The sequence below is a fragment of the Uranotaenia lowii genome, chromosome 2 (assembly GCF_029784155.1).
Source record: "Uranotaenia lowii strain MFRU-FL chromosome 2, ASM2978415v1, whole genome shotgun sequence".
Classification (NCBI taxonomy): domain Eukaryota; kingdom Metazoa; phylum Arthropoda; class Insecta; order Diptera; family Culicidae; genus Uranotaenia; species Uranotaenia lowii.
The window spans coordinates 36,069,986-36,089,448 of NC_073692.1; the positions used below are offsets into that span (position 1 = coordinate 36,069,986).

Here is a 19,463-nt window from a genome sequence, read left to right on the forward strand (position 1 = left end):
GGCCCACTTGGCACTAGCTAGGCCTATTCCTATACGAACTGTCGCCGAGACGTTGAGAGTTCAGCAGAGCTTTTGGATTGCGGCAAACTGTCGGCCAGAAATGAGTTATGTCAAACAACCAGTGCAGTGCGATATCGTTGATCGTTGTACCTACCTTCTAGGCTTTTAGCTGCGATATTCTAGAAGGCGGTTCGACTTTGAAACTTTGAGCTGATCGGAGCGCCCGAAATCGAAGGTCTAATCATCGTCATGTGATCCACGACGACGACGAGCAACGTGGGTTGACATTCTAAAACCTTGCCTTTTTCCCCGAGCTTCGCTGGTGGTCAGAAAGCACTCGAGTACACTATTGGAAACTAAGTAAAGCAGAGTTAAAGTTTACTTTATTCCTAATTCGAAACAAGCTCAGCGATTTGAAACAATCACAGATATATGGAGAGTTTGAATTGCACTTGCCAAGTGCTTCATAAAACCGTATAAAATGTTCTGTCTGTCTGTCTGTCTGTCTGTCTGTCTGTCTGTCTGTCTGTCTGTCTGTCTGTCTGTCTGTCTGTCTGTCTGTCTGTCTGTCTGTCTGTCTGTCTGTCTGTCTGTCTGTCTGTCTGTCTGTCTGTCTGTCTGTCTGTCTGTCTGTCTGTCTGTCTGTCTGTCTGTCTGTCTGTCTGTCTGTCTGTCTGTCTGTCTGTCTGTCTGTCTGTCTGTCTGTCTGTCTGTCTGTCTGTCTGTCTGTCTGTCTGTCTGTCTGTCTGTCTGTCTGTCTGTCTGTCTGTCTGTCTGTCTGTCTGTCTGTCTGTCTGTCTGTCTGTCTGTCTGTCTGTCTGTCTGTCTGTCTGTCTGTCTGTCTGTCTGTCTGTCTGTCTGTCTGTCTGTCTGTCTGTCTGTCTGTCTGTCTGTCTGTCTGTCTGTCTGTCTGTCTGTCTGTCTGTCTGTCTGTCTGTCTGTCTGTCTGTCTGTCTGTCTGTCTGTCTGTCTGTCTGTCTGTCTGTCTGTCTGTCTGTCTGTCTGTCTGTCTGTCTGTCTGTCTGTCTGTCTGTCTGTCTGTCTGTCTGTCTGTCTGTCTGTCTGTCTGTCTGTCTGTCTGTCTGTCTGTCTGTCTGTCTGTCTGTCTGTCTGTCTGTCTGTCTGTCTGTCTGTCTGTCTGTCTGTCTGTCTGTCTGTCTGTCTGTCTGTCTGTCTGTCTGTCTGTCTGTCTGTCTGTCTGTCTGTCTGTCTGTCTGTCTGTCTGTCTGTCTGTCTGTCTGTCTGTCTGTCTGTCTGTCTGTCTGTCTGTCTGTCTGTCTGTCTGTCTGTCTGTCTGTCTGTCTGTCTGTCTGTCTGTCTGTCTGTCTGTCTGTCTGTCTGTCTGTCTGTCTGTCTGTCTGTCTGTCTGTCTGTCTGTCTGTCTGTCTGTCTGTCTGTCTGTCTGTCTGTCTGTCTGTCTGTCTGTCTGTCTGTCTGTCTGTCTGTCTGTCTGTCTGTCTGTCTGTCTGTCTGTCTGTCTGTCTGTCTGTCTGTCTGTCTGTCTGTCTGTCTGTCTGTCTGTCTGTCTGTCTGTCTGTCTGTCTGTCTGTCTGTCTGTCTGTCTGTCTGTCTGTCTGTCTGTCTGTCTGTCTGTCTGTCTGTCTGTCTGTCTGTCTGTCTGTCTGTCTGTCTGTCTGTCTGTCTGTCTGTCTGTCTGTCTGTCTGTCTGTCTGTCTGTCTGTCTGTCTGTCTGTCTGTCTGTCTGTCTGTCTGTCTGTCTGTCTGTCTGTCTGTCTGTCTGTCTGTCTGTCTGTCTGTCTGTCTGTCTGTCTGTCTGTCTGTCTGTCTGTCTGTCTGTCTGTCTGTCTGTCTGTCTGTCTGTCTGTCTGTCTGTCTGTCTGTCTGTCTGTCTGTCTGTCTGTCTGTCTGTCTGTCTGTCTGTCTGTCTGTCTGTCTGTCTGTCTGTCTGTCTGTCTGTCTGTCTGTCTGTCTGTCTGTCTGTCTGTCTGTCTGTCTGTCTGTCTGTCTGTCTGTCTGTCTGTCTGTCTGTCTGTCTGTCTGTCTGTCTGTCTGTCTGTCTGTCTGTCTGTCTGTCTGTCTGTCTGTCTGTCTGTCTGTCTGTCTGTCTGTCTGTCTGTCTGTCTGTCTGTCTGTCTGTCTGTCTGTCTGTCTGTCTGTCTGTCTGTCTGTCTGTCTGTCTGTCTGTCTGTCTGTCTGTCTGTCTGTCTGTCTGTCTGTCTGTCTGTCTGTCTGTCTGTCTGTCTGTCTGTCTGTCTGTCTGTCTGTCTGTCTGTCTGTCTGTCTGTCTGTCTGTCTGTCTGTCTGTCTGTCTGTCTGTCTGTCTGTCTGTCTGTCTGTCTGTCTGTCTGTCTGTCTGTCTGTCTGTCTGTCTGTCTGTCTGTCTGTCTGTCTGTCTGTCTGTCTGTCTGTCTGTCTGTCTGTCTGTCTGTCTGTCTGTCTGTCTGTCTGTCTGTCTGTCTGTCTGTCTGTCTGTCTGTCTGTCTGTCTGTCTGTCTGTCTGTCTGTCTGTCTGTCTGTCTGTCTGTCTGTCTGTCTGTCTGTCTGTCTGTCTGTCTGTCTGTCTGTCTGTCTGTCTGTCTGTCTGTCTGTCTGTCTGTCTGTCTGTCTGTCTGTCTGTCTGTCTGTCTGTCTGTCTGTCTGTCTGTCTGTCTGTCTGTCTGTCTGTCTGTCTGTCTGTCTGTCTGTCTGTCTGTCTGTCTGTCTGTCTGTCTGTCTGTCTGTCTGTCTGTCTGTCTGTCTGTCTGTCTGTCTGTCTGTCTGTCTGTCTGTCTGTCTGTCTGTCTGTCTGTCTGTCTGTCTGTCTGTCTGTCTGTCTGTCTGTCTGTCTGTCTGTCTGTCTGTCTGTCTGTCTGTCTGTCTGTCTGTCTGTCTGTCTGTCTGTCTGTCTGTCTGTCTGTCTGTCTGTCTGTCTGTCTGTCTGTCTGTCTGTCTGTCTGTCTGTCTGTCTGTCTGTCTGTCTGTCTGTCTGTCTGTCTGTCTGTCTGTCTGTCTGTCTGTCTGTCTGTCTGTCTGTCTGTCTGTCTGTCTGTCTGTCTGTCTGTCTGTCTGTCTGTCTGTCTGTCTGTCTGTCTGTCTGTCTGTCTGTCTGTCTGTCTGTCTGTCTGTCTGTCTGTCTGTCTGTCTGTCTGTCTGTCTGTCTGTCTGTCTGTCTGTCTGTCTGTCTGTCTGTCTGTCTGTCTGTCTGTCTGTCTGTCTGTCTGTCTGTCTGTCTGTCTGTCTGTCTGTCTGTCTGTCTGTCTGTCTGTCTGTCTGTCTGTCTGTCTGTCTGTCTGTCTGTCTGTCTGTCTGTCTGTCTGTCTGTCTGTCTGTCTGTCTGTCTGTCTGTCTGTCTGTCTGTCTGTCTGTCTGTCTGTCTGTCTGTCTGTCTGTCTGTCTGTCTGTCTGTCTGTCTGTCTGTCTGTCTGTCTGTCTGTCTGTCTGTCTGTCTGTCTGTCTGTCTGTCTGTCTGTCTGTCTGTCTGTCTGTCTGTCTGTCTGTCTGTCTGTCTGTCTGTCTGTCTGTCTGTCTGTCTGTCTGTCTGTCTGTCTGTCTGTCTGTCTGTCTGTCTGTCTGTCTGTCTGTCTGTCTGTCTGTCTGTCTGTCTGTCTGTCTGTCTGTCTGTCTGTCTGTCTGTCTGTCTGTCTGTCTGTCTGTCTGTCTGTCTGTCTGTCTGTCTGTCTGTCTGTCTGTCTGTCTGTCTGTCTGTCTGTCTGTCTGTCTGTCTGTCTGTCTGTCTGTCTGTCTGTCTGTCTGTCTGTCTGTCTGTCTGTCTGTCTGTCTGTCTGTCTGTCTGTCTGTCTGTCTGTCTGTCTGTCTGTCTGTCTGTCTGTCTGTCTGTCTGTCTGTCTGTCTGTCTGTCTGTCTGTCTGTCTGTCTGTCTGTCTGTCTGTCTGTCTGTCTGTCTGTCTGTCTGTCTGTCTGTCTGTCTGTCTGTCTGTCTGTCTGTCTGTCTGTCTGTCTGTCTGTCTGTCTGTCTGTCTGTCTGTCTGTCTGTCTGTCTGTCTGTCTGTCTGTCTGTCTGTCTGTCTGTCTGTCTGTCTGTCTGTCTGTCTGTCTGTCTGTCTGTCTGTCTGTCTGTCTGTCTGTCTGTCTGTCTGTCTGTCTGTCTGTCTGTCTGTCTGTCTGTCTGTCTGTCTGTCTGTCTGTCTGTCTGTCTGTCTGTCTGTCTGTCTGTCTGTCTGTCTGTCTGTCTGTCTGTCTGTCTGTCTGTCTGTCTGTCTGTCTGTCTGTCTGTCTGTCTGTCTGTCTGTCTGTCTGTCTGTCTGTCTGTCTGTCTGTCTGTCTGTCTGTCTGTCTGTCTGTCTGTCTGTCTGTCTGTCTGTCTGTCTGTCTGTCTGTCTGTCTGTCTGTCTGTCTGTCTGTCTGTCTGTCTGTCTGTCTGTCTGTCTGTCTGTCTGTCTGTCTGTCTGTCTGTCTGTCTGTCTGTCTGTCTGTCTGTCTGTCTGTCTGTCTGTCTGTCTGTCTGTCTGTCTGTCTGTCTGTCTGTCTGTCTGTCTGTCTGTCTGTCTGTCTGTCTGTCTGTCTGTCTGTCTGTCTGTCTGTCTGTCTGTCTGTCTGTCTGTCTGTCTGTCTGTCTGTCTGTCTGTCTGTCTGTCTGTCTGTCTGTCTGTCTGTCTGTCTGTCTGTCTGTCTGTCTGTCTGTCTGTCTGTCTGTCTGTCTGTCTGTCTGTCTGTCTGTCTGTCTGTCTGTCTGTCTGTCTGTCTGTCTGTCTGTCTGTCTGTCTGTCTGTCTGTCTGTCTGTCTGTCTGTCTGTCTGTCTGTCTGTCTGTCTGTCTGTCTGTCTGTCTGTCTGTCTGTCTGTCTGTCTGTCTGTCTGTCTGTCTGTCTGTCTGTCTGTCTGTCTGTCTGTCTGTCTGTCTGTCTGTCTGTCTGTCTGTCTGTCTGTCTGTCTGTCTGTCTGTCTGTCTGTCTGTCTGTCTGTCTGTCTGTCTGTCTGTCTGTCTGTCTGTCTGTCTGTCTGTCTGTCTGTCTGTCTGTCTGTCTGTCTGTCTGTCTGTCTGTCTGTCTGTCTGTCTGTCTGTCTGTCTGTCTGTCTGTCTGTCTGTCTGTCTGTCTGTCTGTCTGTCTGTCTGTCTGTCTGTCTGTCTGTCTGTCTGTCTGTCTGTCTGTCTGTCTGTCTGTCTGTCTGTCTGTCTGTCTGTCTGTCTGTCTGTCTGTCTGTCTGTCTGTCTGTCTGTCTGTCTGTCTGTCTGTCTGTCTGTCTGTCTGTCTGTCTGTCTGTCTGTCTGTCTGTCTGTCTGTCTGTCTGTCTGTCTGTCTGTCTGTCTGTCTGTCTGTCTGTCTGTCTGTCTGTCTGTCTGTCTGTCTGTCTGTCTGTCTGTCTGTCTGTCTGTCTGTCTGTCTGTCTGTCTGTCTGTCTGTCTGTCTGTCTGTCTGTCTGTCTGTCTGTCTGTCTGTCTGTCTGTCTGTCTGTCTGTCTGTCTGTCTGTCTGTCTGTCTGTCTGTCTGTCTGTCTGTCTGTCTGTCTGTCTGTCTGTCTGTCTGTCTGTCTGTCTGTCTGTCTGTCTGTCTGTCTGTCTGTCTGTCTGTCTGTCTGTCTGTCTGTCTGTCTGTCTGTCTGTCTGTCTGTCTGTCTGTCTGTCTGTCTGTCTGTCTGTCTGTCTGTCTGTCTGTCTGTCTGTCTGTCTGTCTGTCTGTCTGTCTGTCTGTCTGTCTGTCTGTCTGTCTGTCTGTCTGTCTGTCTGTCTGTCTGTCTGTCTGTCTGTCTGTCTGTCTGTCTGTCTGTCTGTCTGTCTGTCTGTCTGTCTGTCTGTCTGTCTGTCTGTCTGTCTGTCTGTCTGTCTGTCTGTCTGTCTGTCTGTCTGTCTGTCTGTCTGTCTGTCTGTCTGTCTGTCTGTCTGTCTGTCTGTCTGTCTGTCTGTCTGTCTGTCTGTCTGTCTGTCTGTCTGTCTGTCTGTCTGTCTGTCTGTCTGTCTGTCTGTCTGTCTGTCTGTCTGTCTGTCTGTCTGTCTGTCTGTCTGTCTGTCTGTCTGTCTGTCTGTCTGTCTGTCTGTCTGTCTGTCTGTCTGTCTGTCTGTCTGTCTGTCTGTCTGTCTGTCTGTCTGTCTGTCTGTCTGTCTGTCTGTCTGTCTGTCTGTCTGTCTGTCTGTCTGTCTGTCTGTCTGTCTGTCTGTCTGTCTGTCTGTCTGTCTGTCTGTCTGTCTGTCTGTCTGTCTGTCTGTCTGTCTGTCTGTCTGTCTGTCTGTCTGTCTGTCTGTCTGTCTGTCTGTCTGTCTGTCTGTCTGTCTGTCTGTCTGTCTGTCTGTCTGTCTGTCTGTCTGTCTGTCTGTCTGTCTGTCTGTCTGTCTGTCTGTCTGTCTGTCTGTCTGTCTGTCTGTCTGTCTGTCTGTCTGTCTGTCTGTCTGTCTGTCTGTCTGTCCCATTTTAAATGTAAGCAGCTTAAAAACTATTCAGATTGAAGTCTTACTTAACTAGCGAACCGCTGACTTACAAACTGGCATAATTTTCAACGTTCTTGTTGTTTTAACCATTCCCATTCTTGGCGTTGGAAATGTACAAATTTGGACACCCCCTAGCTCCGGTTCGATGTTATCTGATAACAGCAATTGAGCCGAATGATAAGAGCCATTCTACGCGAATTTCTCAACAACGGACCACCGTCTTCCACCGATTCAGTACTGCAGAATCTATTATTTCTAGAGCATCGCTCGTTGTTTTTTCTCGTGCCTCTAGTTTCTAGAATTTTAAGTTCGTCCCCCAAACAGAGTTATGTCCCAGGGAAAAATTTGAATGTTGCTGAATGCTCCTGAAAGTGTCAATAGTTACTAGTGCAAAATGAAACGATTTTATAAATTCTTTGTTCTATCGCTGGGTAGGTAATCTCTTGAAGAAAAAATGTGGGAGACAATACTTGGCTTTCGTGTTGTTTATTGGTTTGAAAAATTGTCCTCTTCAAATTCACGCTGTGTGTCAAAGATAAGATAAAAATTGCATTGGCAATTTGGCTGCTTTTTTGTAAAATCCAACCTCTTTGGCTAGAGACAAATAAAACATCAAACAAATAAAATTTACCCGGTCTGTTTCAGTGCTCGGAACGATCAGCTTCGGGCAGATCAGTTGTCAACAAGAAAATCTTCCTGAGGCAGAGGGCAGTGGAAATGAAACTGGGACTGAAGAAAATTTGTCATTCGAAGATTATTACACCGGACATTCGGACTCTAAGGAGGAAGGAAATAATCCATCGGACGATTACTATCCGGGAGTTTGGTACGAGGACGACTATCTGGATGGCAGTGATCTTGAAAAAGTGGACTTCGTCAACGCCACTCTGCTTCCAATTCCGGAAAGAGCAACCGACGTAACAGATGAACCTACGACAGAAAATCCCATTTCAGCGTGTCCACCGGCTGGCAACGATGGAAACCTGACATCTCCTGGATTTCCCAAACCCTATCCCAGTCAGATGGATTGCACGTGGATGTAAGCGAGTCATGCATACGCATGTGTAGCAGATCGTAAAAATATTTTCCCTATTTTTGTTTCAGCTTCTCAATCGAAGCTGGATCAGGAATTGAAGTAGTTGTCCATCAGCTGAACTTAAGCCACAAAACAGACTACCTGTTCATAAAACCTGGTTACCCGGATGAGGCCGACGAAAAAGGCATTATGCTGACCGGATATCTTGAAGAGCCTTACAAGCTTTTGATCTCGCATCGAACGACTTTCACGGTACAGTTTGTATCGAACCACACCGAACAAGATGACGGAGCAGAACCACTCCATGACTATCCGGGATACCGATTGACGTACGTGCCATTCGGGCAGAAGGTATCGCCGGCTCCACCGACCACAACGGAGGCCATCGTGCCCCAGGAGGTGCTCCAATGGATTCAACGGACGGTCACCATTCAGAAATCGAAACAGCTAATCATCAGTACCTGGGACCGGGTGAAGGAAACGCTGGCCAATGCGACCAACGAGTTTCTGGGGCTCAACAACTGGCCCTATCAACAGGCACGGTGAGTGTGATCACTTGTTTTTCATTTTATTCAATTAATTTTTTCCTGAAACTAGGAGTGAAATTCATACAAGTCACTATGAAATGACCTTTAACTAGAATGAGCTTAGCAAAAATATTACCACTAGGTGTTTTACAAGTAAAAAAAATTATTGACTGCCACTTAAATTCTCTTCAACAATATGTTTTGCCTTTTTTGAAAAGATAAATTCAAGAGTTTATATTATTAAACCGTTTTCCCAAACTGAAACTTTGGGAACGACTGTGAGCATTAAAGACATCAGAAGAAAACTGACACAGCAACCTATATCAACTTTCAGCATGCGTTTGTAATCTTATTTACATAGTTTCACGTCTTACGACATAACCTGATAAACAATATTACTCCAATTCACTCGGTCCATGGCAACCGTTCTCAAATTTCTCGGGCATCCCACATTCGCCAGATCACGCTCTACTTGGTTTAACTACCTCGTTGCGCCTCTGCCAGCGAACACATGTTTTACAATACAGTCGACCGGTATTCTCTCAAAATGTCCTGCCCAGCGTATCAGCCCAGCCTTCAACACCTTCTAGATACTGGGTTTGCCGTAGAGTCACGCAAACTCGTGGTTCATCCTTCGCCTCCACACTACGTTTTCCTGCACCTCACCAAAGATGGTCGCTCGAATGCACCGAGTGTGCGCAGGTCCTCCTCGAGCAATATCTATGTCTCGTGCCCGTAGAGGACAACCGGTGTAATGAGCGTTGACCAAACTTGCTTGTGGAGTCCACAGTAGGCACGACTTCCGCTGTACATTCGCCGTCGTATTTCATGACTGGTGTCATTGTCTGCGGTCACCAGTGAGCCAAGATAGACAAAGTCTTCGACTATCTCCAGCTCGTCACCGTAGATCGTGACCTTGTTATAACTGGACAAGCGGGCTCGGTTGGTCTCGGACCAGCAAGCCGCCAGTTTTATACTTCGACTTGGACGTATTAATCATCAACCCAATCCTTCCTGCTTTGCGTTTCAGTTTGCTAAAGATTTCTCCATCTGCCGACTATGTCAATGTCGTCGGCAAAGCAGATAAATTGACTGGATCTGATGTGAATCGTGTCCCGCATTTCGCCCACTGCTCTTCGAATAACACCTTCTAGCGCCACGTTGTAGCATCAATCATCAATTCGATGATTTTTTTTTCTTGACCTATGAAAATAATGATGTTCCAGGTCACAAGACTCAATTATCGGTTTAGCACAATGTTTTAAATATTTTTTCAAGAAACATTTATAATGTTTGCTCGGTGAGTTAAAGAGCCGCAGCTTTATATACAGGGTCCGGCAATTGAACTGCTACATTACTTAAACAGTAATTATTTCGTTAAACACGAAACATAGTTTAACGACCCCTCATCGCTTTATTTACATTTAATCTTAGCTATCAATGGATGTAAGTGTTACTTTTGTAATCAGGTGTTATCCGGAAAAATGGATCTCGAACAGAAACGTAGCGCTGTGGTCGCCTTGTTCCTAGCTTTCAAACGGCAGAAGGAAGTGCCAAAAAACGGTATGGTGTTGGACGCCGACCTACTGTGGTGACACCTGCCATGGTGAAGATAGACAAGAAGCGCCTTAAGAGAAATCCTCATCGTAGTGCCATTAAATTGGCAGAGGATCTCAACATTTCGGATCGAAGTCTCCGTCGGATCCTGAAAGATAAACTTCAGACCAAGCCCTACAAGATCCAAAAGGTTCAAGACCTTACGGTGAAGCAGAAACAAGAACGGGTAAAAAGAGCGAAGGCGCTGCTGAAGAGGGCCGCGGAAGGAAGGTTGAAGAATATTGTGTTTACCGACGAGAAACTCTTCACCGTACAGCATCTTTCCGTGGTTGTGGAAGAGGGATGAATCATCCGCACAGGATGAAAATCCCAGAAAAAGAAAAGAAAAACATAAATCGTGAATAAGCAGAACGACAGAGTTTGGTTGCTAGACAGATCACGAAGCCATGCCGACTGGCTGACGGCCACCCGGCGACAGAAACCAGCATCGGTGATGGTTTGGGCCGGAATCACCCATGATGGCCGGACTCCGCTGGTTTTTGTCCCTGAAGGAGTGACGATCAACCAAAATACATATCGGGAACTAATTCTACAGAATGTCGTCGAATCGTGGGCACGTCGACATTTTGGTTCCAGGGATTGGATTTTTCAACAGGATTCGGCGCCGGCTCACAAAACGAAGAAAACCCTACTTTGGTCTGCGCGACATTTTCCAGGGTTCATTTCGAGCTTCGAGTGGCCGGCGAGTTCTCCAGACCTGAACCCTATGGACTTCACTGTTTGGAGTCTGTTGAAGGCCGATGTCTGCTCTAAGAATCATGAAGGTGTGGAGGTCCTGAAGCGACATCTCGTGGCAGCCTGGGATAAAATACCACAAGAACACCTGCGGGTCTCTTACGATACGTTCCTCGACCGTCTGCGGCGAGTGGTTATTCGAATAATTCGAACTTTACCAGTGAATTTCACTATAACCTCTGATCTGACCCAGGTGATGATGTCACTAGCTGGAGTTCCAATGGAAACTCTAGGTCCACTCCTACCTTTGGCTGCCAGCTCATCTGCCTTTTTGTTACCTTCGATACCAACATGGCCACTGGCCAGGAATCCAACATAGCACGGCTTTAAGTTTCTTCTGTTCTTCTTCTATCGCTTGTATCCATGGGTGGAGGGATATCCCAGAATCTACTGCTGACAAAACGCTGGCTGAATCCGAAAAAAATCACTGATCGGTATCTAGATTTTTGCGCTATATTTCGCAGGGCGTGAAGTATGGCCATAGCTTCAGCGGAGAATATCGTACATTGATCCGGGCGTTGGTAGTGAAGCTCTCTGTTTCCACACGAAATACCAAAGCAAACCGGTTGTTTGCTACTGATCCGTCAGTGAATATCTCCTGGAAGTTTGTATAGCGTTGTTCTTGATGGTGTTTGAACAATTGGATAGCTTTCTGATTACTTTCACCCACTTTAAAATGAAAAAATGGGAGGGAAATGGGCATCTGTTTTTAAGGAAAATCAAAAGGAATACCTCACGCTGGAACGATAGAGGAAAGCCCCTGGAGCAACGCGCCCTTACAAGGCTAAGAATTGGGCACACCATGTTGAAACATCGCGAATTTTTTACTAAAGGCATCCAAACATGTCTTTCTTGCAACGTGCCACTGACGGTGGCCCACGTCATCGAAGATTGTAGACTGTACGAGAAGGAAAGGAGAACCAGTGGGATAGGCCATGTACCAACGGGTAGGTTCTCTGTCAATATCGTTGACATTTTGTCCGTGGAAGTTTAAATGTGCCGAGAAAGTGCGTTGCGTAGCGAAAAATCACCCTACGTTCACCCAACCCAAAACCTCTACGCGTCAACCTCGAGGGCCGAGTACGACATCCCCACCACCAGATGGCATCGTTTAACGAGAGCGAGAAAGCGGGGCGAAAAGGCGCGGCGAAGAGAAGAGGCGAAGTTGTAAGGCGAGGCGAGGCGAAGTTGTAAGGCGAGGCGAGACGAAGTTGTAAGGCGAGGCGAGGCGAAGTTGTAAGGCGAGGCGAGGCGAAATGTGGCACAGGATGGGGAGGCGAAAGAACAGGGCAGCTACGGGGGGAATGATCAGGCATTTCATTACTGGAAGCCTAAGGCGACAGCACGAAATAGCGCGCCGTGATACAAAACCAGTGCCCAGTGGTGAAGTGTGTGAAATCCGGAAGTTCCAAAGATTCCCAAGGATTTCCAGGGCCCCTTAAGTTTACCCATACTCACTCGCGTTGTGACGGCCACCACGCTACAGCGTACCCTAGGGTATGTTTGGATTCTACACGCGGACACCCCGGTTAATCATTAGTCTTGGACTTACTAAACGATTGTCCACATCCGGTAGTCCGCCTGAGTGTTTTGGCCAAGCACGAGTTCGTCATTGTGAGTGGGTCAACCAACCAAACCAGCGAAGTTGCTCGGTTGACACTGCAACGGGCCGGTAAAACTGCGACCAACGCAGGGAGTAGTTCCAAAGTCATCACCATCACCGTGTTATAATCGTCGTCGTCATTGGTACGTCGGCACTCCGTGTTGAAGGTCTGACCAGCCTATCGCTCCACTATCGCCAACCTACTGTTACCTTGGTGCTGCAACGAAGAATCGAGGTTCCTCTCCGTCATCATCCGGTGTGGGTCTCGTCGCCATTCAACAATCAACGTGCCCACGGCGGCGCACCATAACGACGTAAGGTCCCCCCCCCCCCCCAAGGTGCAGCTAAACAAGAGGTAGGAGGTAGCTAAGTGGTGGGTTCAAGTAGTGTACATAACCAGCAAATTAATAAACGTGGGAGGTTTTATACGTGAGCAAAGTGTTTTCTTGGCTAGCTTTATCGTTCGAGCTTAAGCCGACCCTGAGGCGTTGATCAGGGGAGTTCCTCAATATTTACAGTTTACCGCCGGATGGTAACAGCCACGACCTGATCAAATTTCTAAAACGTTCAAATTTACTAAACAAATTGTAAAACTAAGAATGTAATTTAAAATGTAAAATTTAAATGTCTTTGTACAAGAGGAAGAATGACCATGTTGGTTAAAATCCTCTCTAAATAAACAAAATAGGATAGAATAGAAATAGAACCAGTGAATTTTGAAATAGTAATTTATTTTCAAGAGAAACTGAATGAATTTGAAATAAAAAGTTGTTGTTTTGATCAATTTATATGTTTATTTCAATGTAGCACTTCAATTGCCGGACTCTGCATAAAAAACCGCTTGCCACTCGCGAGCCGCTAGATTGTAGGCGATCGGCCAACTTGCCCGGGTCCATTGATAAGTTCTGCTGCGATGCCATCCTTGCCAGCCGAATTGTTTCTATTTAAAGGGCGAATGACTACCTTAACTTCGTTCATCGTTGAAAATGGCTCCCTTACGTTGTTGGCTACGTCGGTAATGTACACACCTCCACCATCTCGGTCTCCTGCAAGTGATCCTCAGGTGATTATCGAAGTATTACCTCCATCTTTTGATCACCTCCTGTCATATTTCGGCTTGCGGCATGAAGCCGGCGGCGTTCTCTTCGTTCATCACCCTCCTGCACTCCTCGACGAACCAATCGTTCCGTTGATCTCGTTCCATATGACCGATTACGTTCTCTGCCACGCTGTTGATGGGTGTCTTGATGTTATCTCAACGACCCTCGATAGGATCTTCGTCCAGCTCGCCCTCTGCAGGCAGCGCTGTTTCGAGCGATTACTCGTAGTCTGCTGCGACCTCAGCTGGCTTCAGTTGTGCGATATTTACAGTCCCCCCACAATCATGGGTCACACAAATATGAATCACCGGCCATTTGAACTTCTGATATCTACTGAACTAAGTGAAAATTTTTCATAGTACTATATTTAGTTTATCGATAATATCATAAAACTGCATTAAAAATATTATGTGTGCGCTTGATGCCAGTAAAATTGCTGTTAGAATAGTTTTTATCATACGTTAATAATTATATCGCAAAAATTTCCTATGTTATAAGGTTGACATCTTAAACCGTTAAGCCCCTTATGCGGGTATTTGAAGAATTCCAACAAAATAAATGGGTCTCATATAATCAAAAAGGACGAGTTTACGTTTTCCAAATGAAACTGAGCGAAGAAAACGCGGAATTTCAATATTATTTGCAAAATAAAATTGACCCATAATTGTTACAACATCTACCAAATTTCACACAATCATGGGTTACTTTTTTGTTAGCAAAGCATAACATTTCTTGATTGCTATAGCTCGTCCCAAATGCCCCATGAATTTATACAATCAAAGAATGCCCCTGAATGTTAGCCAGACACGCGATGGTTTCCATGTTGATATTTGGATGTTGCCATGGACTTCTATGTGACAAATAATTGTGAGCCATTTGACTAATAACACTAGTTTACAAAATTTAAAAAAAAATCGTGAACTTGATTGACTGACCAATAATTTTAATGTAAAATCGGGCGCTGAATCCGAAAATGAAAATCAAAAAAATCTCAGTAGGACCTTTTTTGAGTTATGCTCTAAATATGAAATTTTGGAAAAATAAAAAAGTACTTGTACTTAGATTGAAATATCTCGGACTATACAACAGTAATTTGAAACCTCTTTTTGGCATATTAAAGGTGAAAAAATTTTCTATCGATTATCTGAATATCATTTTTGCGCATCATCAACTGTATTGTTGATATTAGTGACCATATGATAAAAAAATTAAAAAAAATGTTTTAGATATAATTTTGTTTTAGCTGAAGTTTTAGACTTGGTAACATTAAAAAAATCTGATTTTCTATTGGCCCCCAATGTAAGTTCGAGACAAAGATTTCAAAAGGATATTTATCAAAATCGGTTAAAAGTTGAAGAAGTTATGGTTACTTTACCATAACAGTAATTTTTGCATTTTTTTATAATTTAACGAACCGCAGTATACTAATCATAGTATGTGAAGAATTAAATATGGTAAATCTCACTCGCTCCAAGTCAAAATTATTTATTTAGCTAACCAGAAGGTCACAAGCTAAATTTCAGAAAGATCTGACCATGGCAAATAGCTTGAGTCTCAAACCTGAATAGGATTCTAAGGTATTTGCTTGGGAGAAGCACAAAATACTGGTTTTTCAGTAATAGCTTTTTTCTCCACTAGCCGATTGTTTTTTCTGATTATTTTTATTAAAGACTAACATGAGACAAACATTTCACTCGAAGACTGTAACACGATTGGACTTGAAACAAAAAAGTTATTGTGGTTCAAAGACCGCAAATTTTGTCTAACACGCAATGAGTACTTTTTGCGCATTGCGATTTATACGAGAATTTTCAGCCGAAATACAATCTTTGAACCGCAATAACGTTTTTGTTTCAAGTCCAATCGTGTTTCAGTCTTGGAGTGAAATGTTTGTCTCATTTTAGGCTTTTATAAAAATAATCAGAAAAAAACAATCGGCTAGTCAAGTAAAAAGTAATTGATGAAAAACAAGTATTTTTTGTTCCTTCCGGGCAAAATACCTTAAAATCCCATACACGTTTGAGACTTTAGCAACCCCTCCCTATGGTCAGAACTTTCTGAAATTTGGCATGTGTCCTTCTGGTAAGCTAAAAAATAATTTTGATCTTAGAGCGAGTGAGATTGACTCTGTTTAATTCTTCACCTACTATGATTAGTATACTGCGGTTCGTTACATTATTAAAAAAATGCAAAACTTACTGTTATGGTAAAGTAACCATAACTTCTTCAACTTTTAACCGATTTTGATAAATATCGGTCGAATTGACTTCTAGGGCAACACTAAATCAGTTTTTTTTTTATGTTTCCATCGGGTAAAAAACTTTCGCTTCAATAAAATATTACCTATAATAATGCATTTTTAAACTTTTTTTCTATCATAAAGTCACTAATATCAACAATACCGTTGATGATGCGCAAAAATAATCTGAAGTCGATGATGTTCAAGAAGTGCCGGCTGTCTATCAGAACGTTGTCGATCTGTGATTGCGTTTGCAAAATCGATAATTCTGAGGCCGTTTTAGTTGTTCCAATTATCGGTTTGATTTCCTCCTCCTGGTCGACCTGACCGTTAAAATCCCTGATGACGATCTTTGTCGTCACCGGTACTTCCGATGTTGAAGAAGCTGCCCTTGATTCTCAACCGGCACATTCGTGGGTTGATCGGCCTCAGCCTCAACCCGATCACGCGCTTCTTCATCTTCCCAGCCACTATAAAAGCTGTTCCAAGCTCGTGTGTGTTGCCGCAGCTCTGGTAGATAGCAGGACCATCTGGATACGTTCGTACCGTGGAGCCCTTCCAGCATACCTCCTGCAGCGTTAGAGAGCACGTGGGTACTGCCCACAAAATTTAGAGATCGACAGTTCCATGTTCCAAAATTCCATTCGCTAGTACCTTTTCGTCGCGTGGGTCTTTCCGATTTCCGTCCAAAATTTCATTTTTGGTCATTGTTCGTTGCTGGTTTATTTTTCTCAGTCACGGGATCGCAAGGCCTCACTATCTCGCAGGAGGACCGATGAGTGATGTTGCTGTTTCGGGTCTCGAACACTTGTTGTTGCACTGCGCCCGCCGTCTTTGACATGGAGATCAGACGTGTACGGAGCTTCTTAACTCAGTCTGCATGCGTCCATAATATTCACCGCGGTTGGGTAACTGATCTCCACCTAGGGTTGCTCGCAGAGATGTAGAGAATCGCAGTTGCAAGTCCACTACCCGAAGGTTGGGTGTGTGGGCTTTCGGGTTTCACATCTACCGTTCGTCAGCCAGCTTTGCTTTCAAATGTTCGGTGAAAATGTTCCCATCTTTATTACAAAGATACTCCAGAGATACTCGGATAATGTTATAGTCCAGCCTGAGAAATATTTTTCATTTACTAACAAAACCTTTTCCTTGGATATTTACATAGGGTTTTTGTACCTGGTGATACTACTCTGATAAATATTTCAAAAACTTGTTAGACTATCTGATTACAAGGGATTGCAAATTGAGTCGAAGATGTATTTTACCAACTTGATTTTTTTTCTTTTTCCATAATTGGCCACAAAGACGTAGCCGGCGCCATTATTGATGATTTTTTGAAGAAATAGTAAAAGTGTTTTGCTGCTAGAGTTAAGAATCATTCTTCGGGACTTTGTACAAAACTCGTGGCTTCAGGCTTTGTTGCACTAAGCTTAGTGGTTTACGTTTAATATCATTAGGCGGAAAAGTTAAGCTAAGCTAAATTATTGGGGGTGAGTGCCCAAATGTAGCCCATAAAAAGAAATTGGAAAATTTGACATGCGATCCATGTTACTTTTTAGTAAAAACTTTCTCATCTGAGATATCTTAGGATTCGTTGCTTTACGAATACGAAATCTCCCAAACTATATAGGTCACAACATCTTTACAATTAAACTTGTTCAATGTAGGCTTCAGCTATCATAATAAGATTATTTCAATTTTTTTAATAAGAGTAATACACCATCGTTTTCATCCATCCTCAGAGCCGGGGACATCAAGCTGCAGGTTCGTCGCTGCCCGGAAACCTGGCCCAACTTCGAGGAGTGTGTCACGCTCAAGTTTGCGATTCCTTTGCGCCCAAACGTCACCACCGACATCAGTGCACCGCCAGTAGTACCAGCGGAGGAGAACGCCGCCGGAGCCCGTGTATTATCGGATTGGCCCGAGGCCAGAGGGTTCATCACCATCACCAGCACCGAGGCTCCGGATCCCGTTTACGAGCTGTCCGAGCGAAGTCTGGAGCAAATGTGGAACCAGTTCGGTGTCCAGGCCCTGGCAGCCGAGGGCGTTCAAGAATACCTGTTGCAGGAGAACTCTTCGGTCGTGTACATCTGGATCGGGATCAGTTTGTGCGTTTTGCTGGCGTTCATTTTCGTGCTGTACAGCATTTGGAAAATTGACATCTTCAAGGACTATCGAAGGTTTGGGCGGAATTTTTGAGTTTTTCAAGAACAAAAAATCAATTCCTTCAATTTTTCAGAATCACAAAAATGCGCTCCGAAGTTCAAGATGACGACAGAAGCGAGCTCAAGAAAAAGGAATTCGATATTTCCATGTTCCCATCGCCTCATCAAATTGTTCCCAGTTTGTTTCCCACCGGTGATCCGTTCGGTGATCGCCGTAGTACGGATGCCTATTATGGTAAGAAGAAGACCATTTGTTTTCCTCAATAAATAGGTATCTCACAGTTAGTAATTTTTCAGCCTACGATAATTCTGCCATGAAGCGATGGGCAGAGGAGGAGGAAGAAAAGGACAAATTCGACGAGAGAGATTTCCCAACTCCCAGGAAGGCCTCCTATGAACCTTTCTCTCCGGCACCAATGGAATTTTCAGCCGCTGACTTTGGTAAGTGACTTCCACCACTCTTAAGAATGTTTAACGGTTGAGTCCATCCGTAAGCCAAGTTCTTTGTACCCAATAAGTTCCAGGGGCTTCGAACTTTTCACAACATATGCTAGTCAAGGACCTAATTTATATTATTTTTTCTCCTCCCAGATCCAACAACGGTTCAGAACACTCAGCTTAACAGCGGAAAGCCCGTCACGAATCAGCCTTTTCATTTTCCGGAAGCACCAGGAGAGGATGCTCCCGGATCTCGCAAATTCTCATCGCTTGCGTAAACGGGGCATCTGATTTACTCTTGTTTCTATAAAGAATCTTCTTTATTTCAACAGGTTTGTTTCGAATAAAATACTTAAAGATTAACACAGCGCAGTTTGAAATCTTAACTTCGAATTTCAAAGTATTCGTATCGTATTCGTATCGTATTCGTATCGTATTCGTATCGTATTCGTATCGTATTCGTATCGTATTCGTATCGTATTCGTATCGTATTCGTATCGTATTCGTATCGTATTCGTATCGTATTCGTATCGTATGTGTATGTGACTTATTTTGCCCAATTCCCATGAGTGAATTATATGTACTCATTAACAAACTTGAAAGTTACAAAAGTGATTGAGATGTACGTTGTACGTAACTTAAGTCACATAAAGGGCACAAAAGTGCTCAAAACGGAATTTACTAAGTCACAAAAAGTGCATTGAGGTGCTTTCAAAATGAAATCACCACTTCGAGTTTTAGTTTCAGTTAGAACAACATCTAGGCGTGGTCTCGTGGTAGCGTGTTCGATTCTCACCTCGAAGGACGGGATTCGATCCCCAAGCCGGGCATGTTTTTTTTTCATTTAGTAATTTTGTGATTGAGTGACCATTCTGATGCGATAAACGTAGGAAATGTAGGAAAGAAGCAATTGAATCTGGTGCGTGGCATCATGGCGGCACCATGTACAGAACTTAGTAAATAATGAGGAGTAGGTGATATGAACCGACCGATGCCAAGGGTGTAGTTGATATAGAGAGATTTTTTGCTCATTTTACAATTTTTTGGAAGCTGAATTAAAAGACCGTTGGAAGATCTTTAAGACTTGTTTTGGAACTTGAAAGTAACAGTAAGAACTTTAATTTTGAGTTGCGTAGAACGTACTTCACATCAATGATTGGGCTGAGTGAGCGTTTTTGTACCTGTTTTATGGGACTTTTGGTTGCTTGGGTTTCTCGCTCAAAAACCTCCAGAGCACAGTTTACTCCGAACATGAGGCGAGTGAAGCGGTACATTCCGGCTTCTGAAAAGAATCTGGTAAGCTCTCTTGACTATCGACTGAGCATAAGATGATAAAAGGCGTTGCTTAAATCTAGTTTGGAAAAGATGTAACAATTAACTATTATACTTGGTTTATTCTGAGCTTAAGCCAATTGGTGCGTGGCATCATGGCGGCACCATGTACAGAACTTAGTAAATAATGAGGAGTAGGTGATATGAACCGACCGATGCCAAGGGTGTAGTTGATATAGAGAGATTTTTTGCTCATTTTACGATTTTTTGGAAGCTGAATTAAAAGACCGTTGGAAGATCTTTAAGACTTGTTTTGGAACTTGAAAGTAACAGTAAGAACTTTAATTTTGAGTTGCGTAGAACGTACTTCACATCAATGATTGGGCTGAGTGAGCGTTTTTGTACCTGTT

At 44.7% G+C, this 19,463-nt stretch overlaps 1 protein-coding gene across 1 annotated transcript; it reads left to right on the forward strand.

Moving 5' to 3' along the window:
* Positions 1 to 6,540: 6,540 nt before the first annotated feature.
* LOC129746180 (uncharacterized) lies at positions 6,541 to 18,120 on the forward strand. The gene is made up of 7 exons (XM_055739721.1): positions 6,541 to 6,752; positions 6,967 to 7,360; positions 7,426 to 7,899; positions 16,921 to 17,358; positions 17,418 to 17,578; positions 17,641 to 17,784; positions 17,935 to 18,120. Exons 1-7 carry the CDS (start codon positions 6,716 to 6,718, stop codon positions 18,057 to 18,059), a joined length of 1,773 nt encoding a protein of 590 aa, XP_055595696.1. The 5' UTR covers positions 6,541 to 6,715; the 3' UTR covers positions 18,060 to 18,120.
* The last annotated feature ends 1,343 nt before the right edge of the window (positions 18,121 to 19,463 follow it).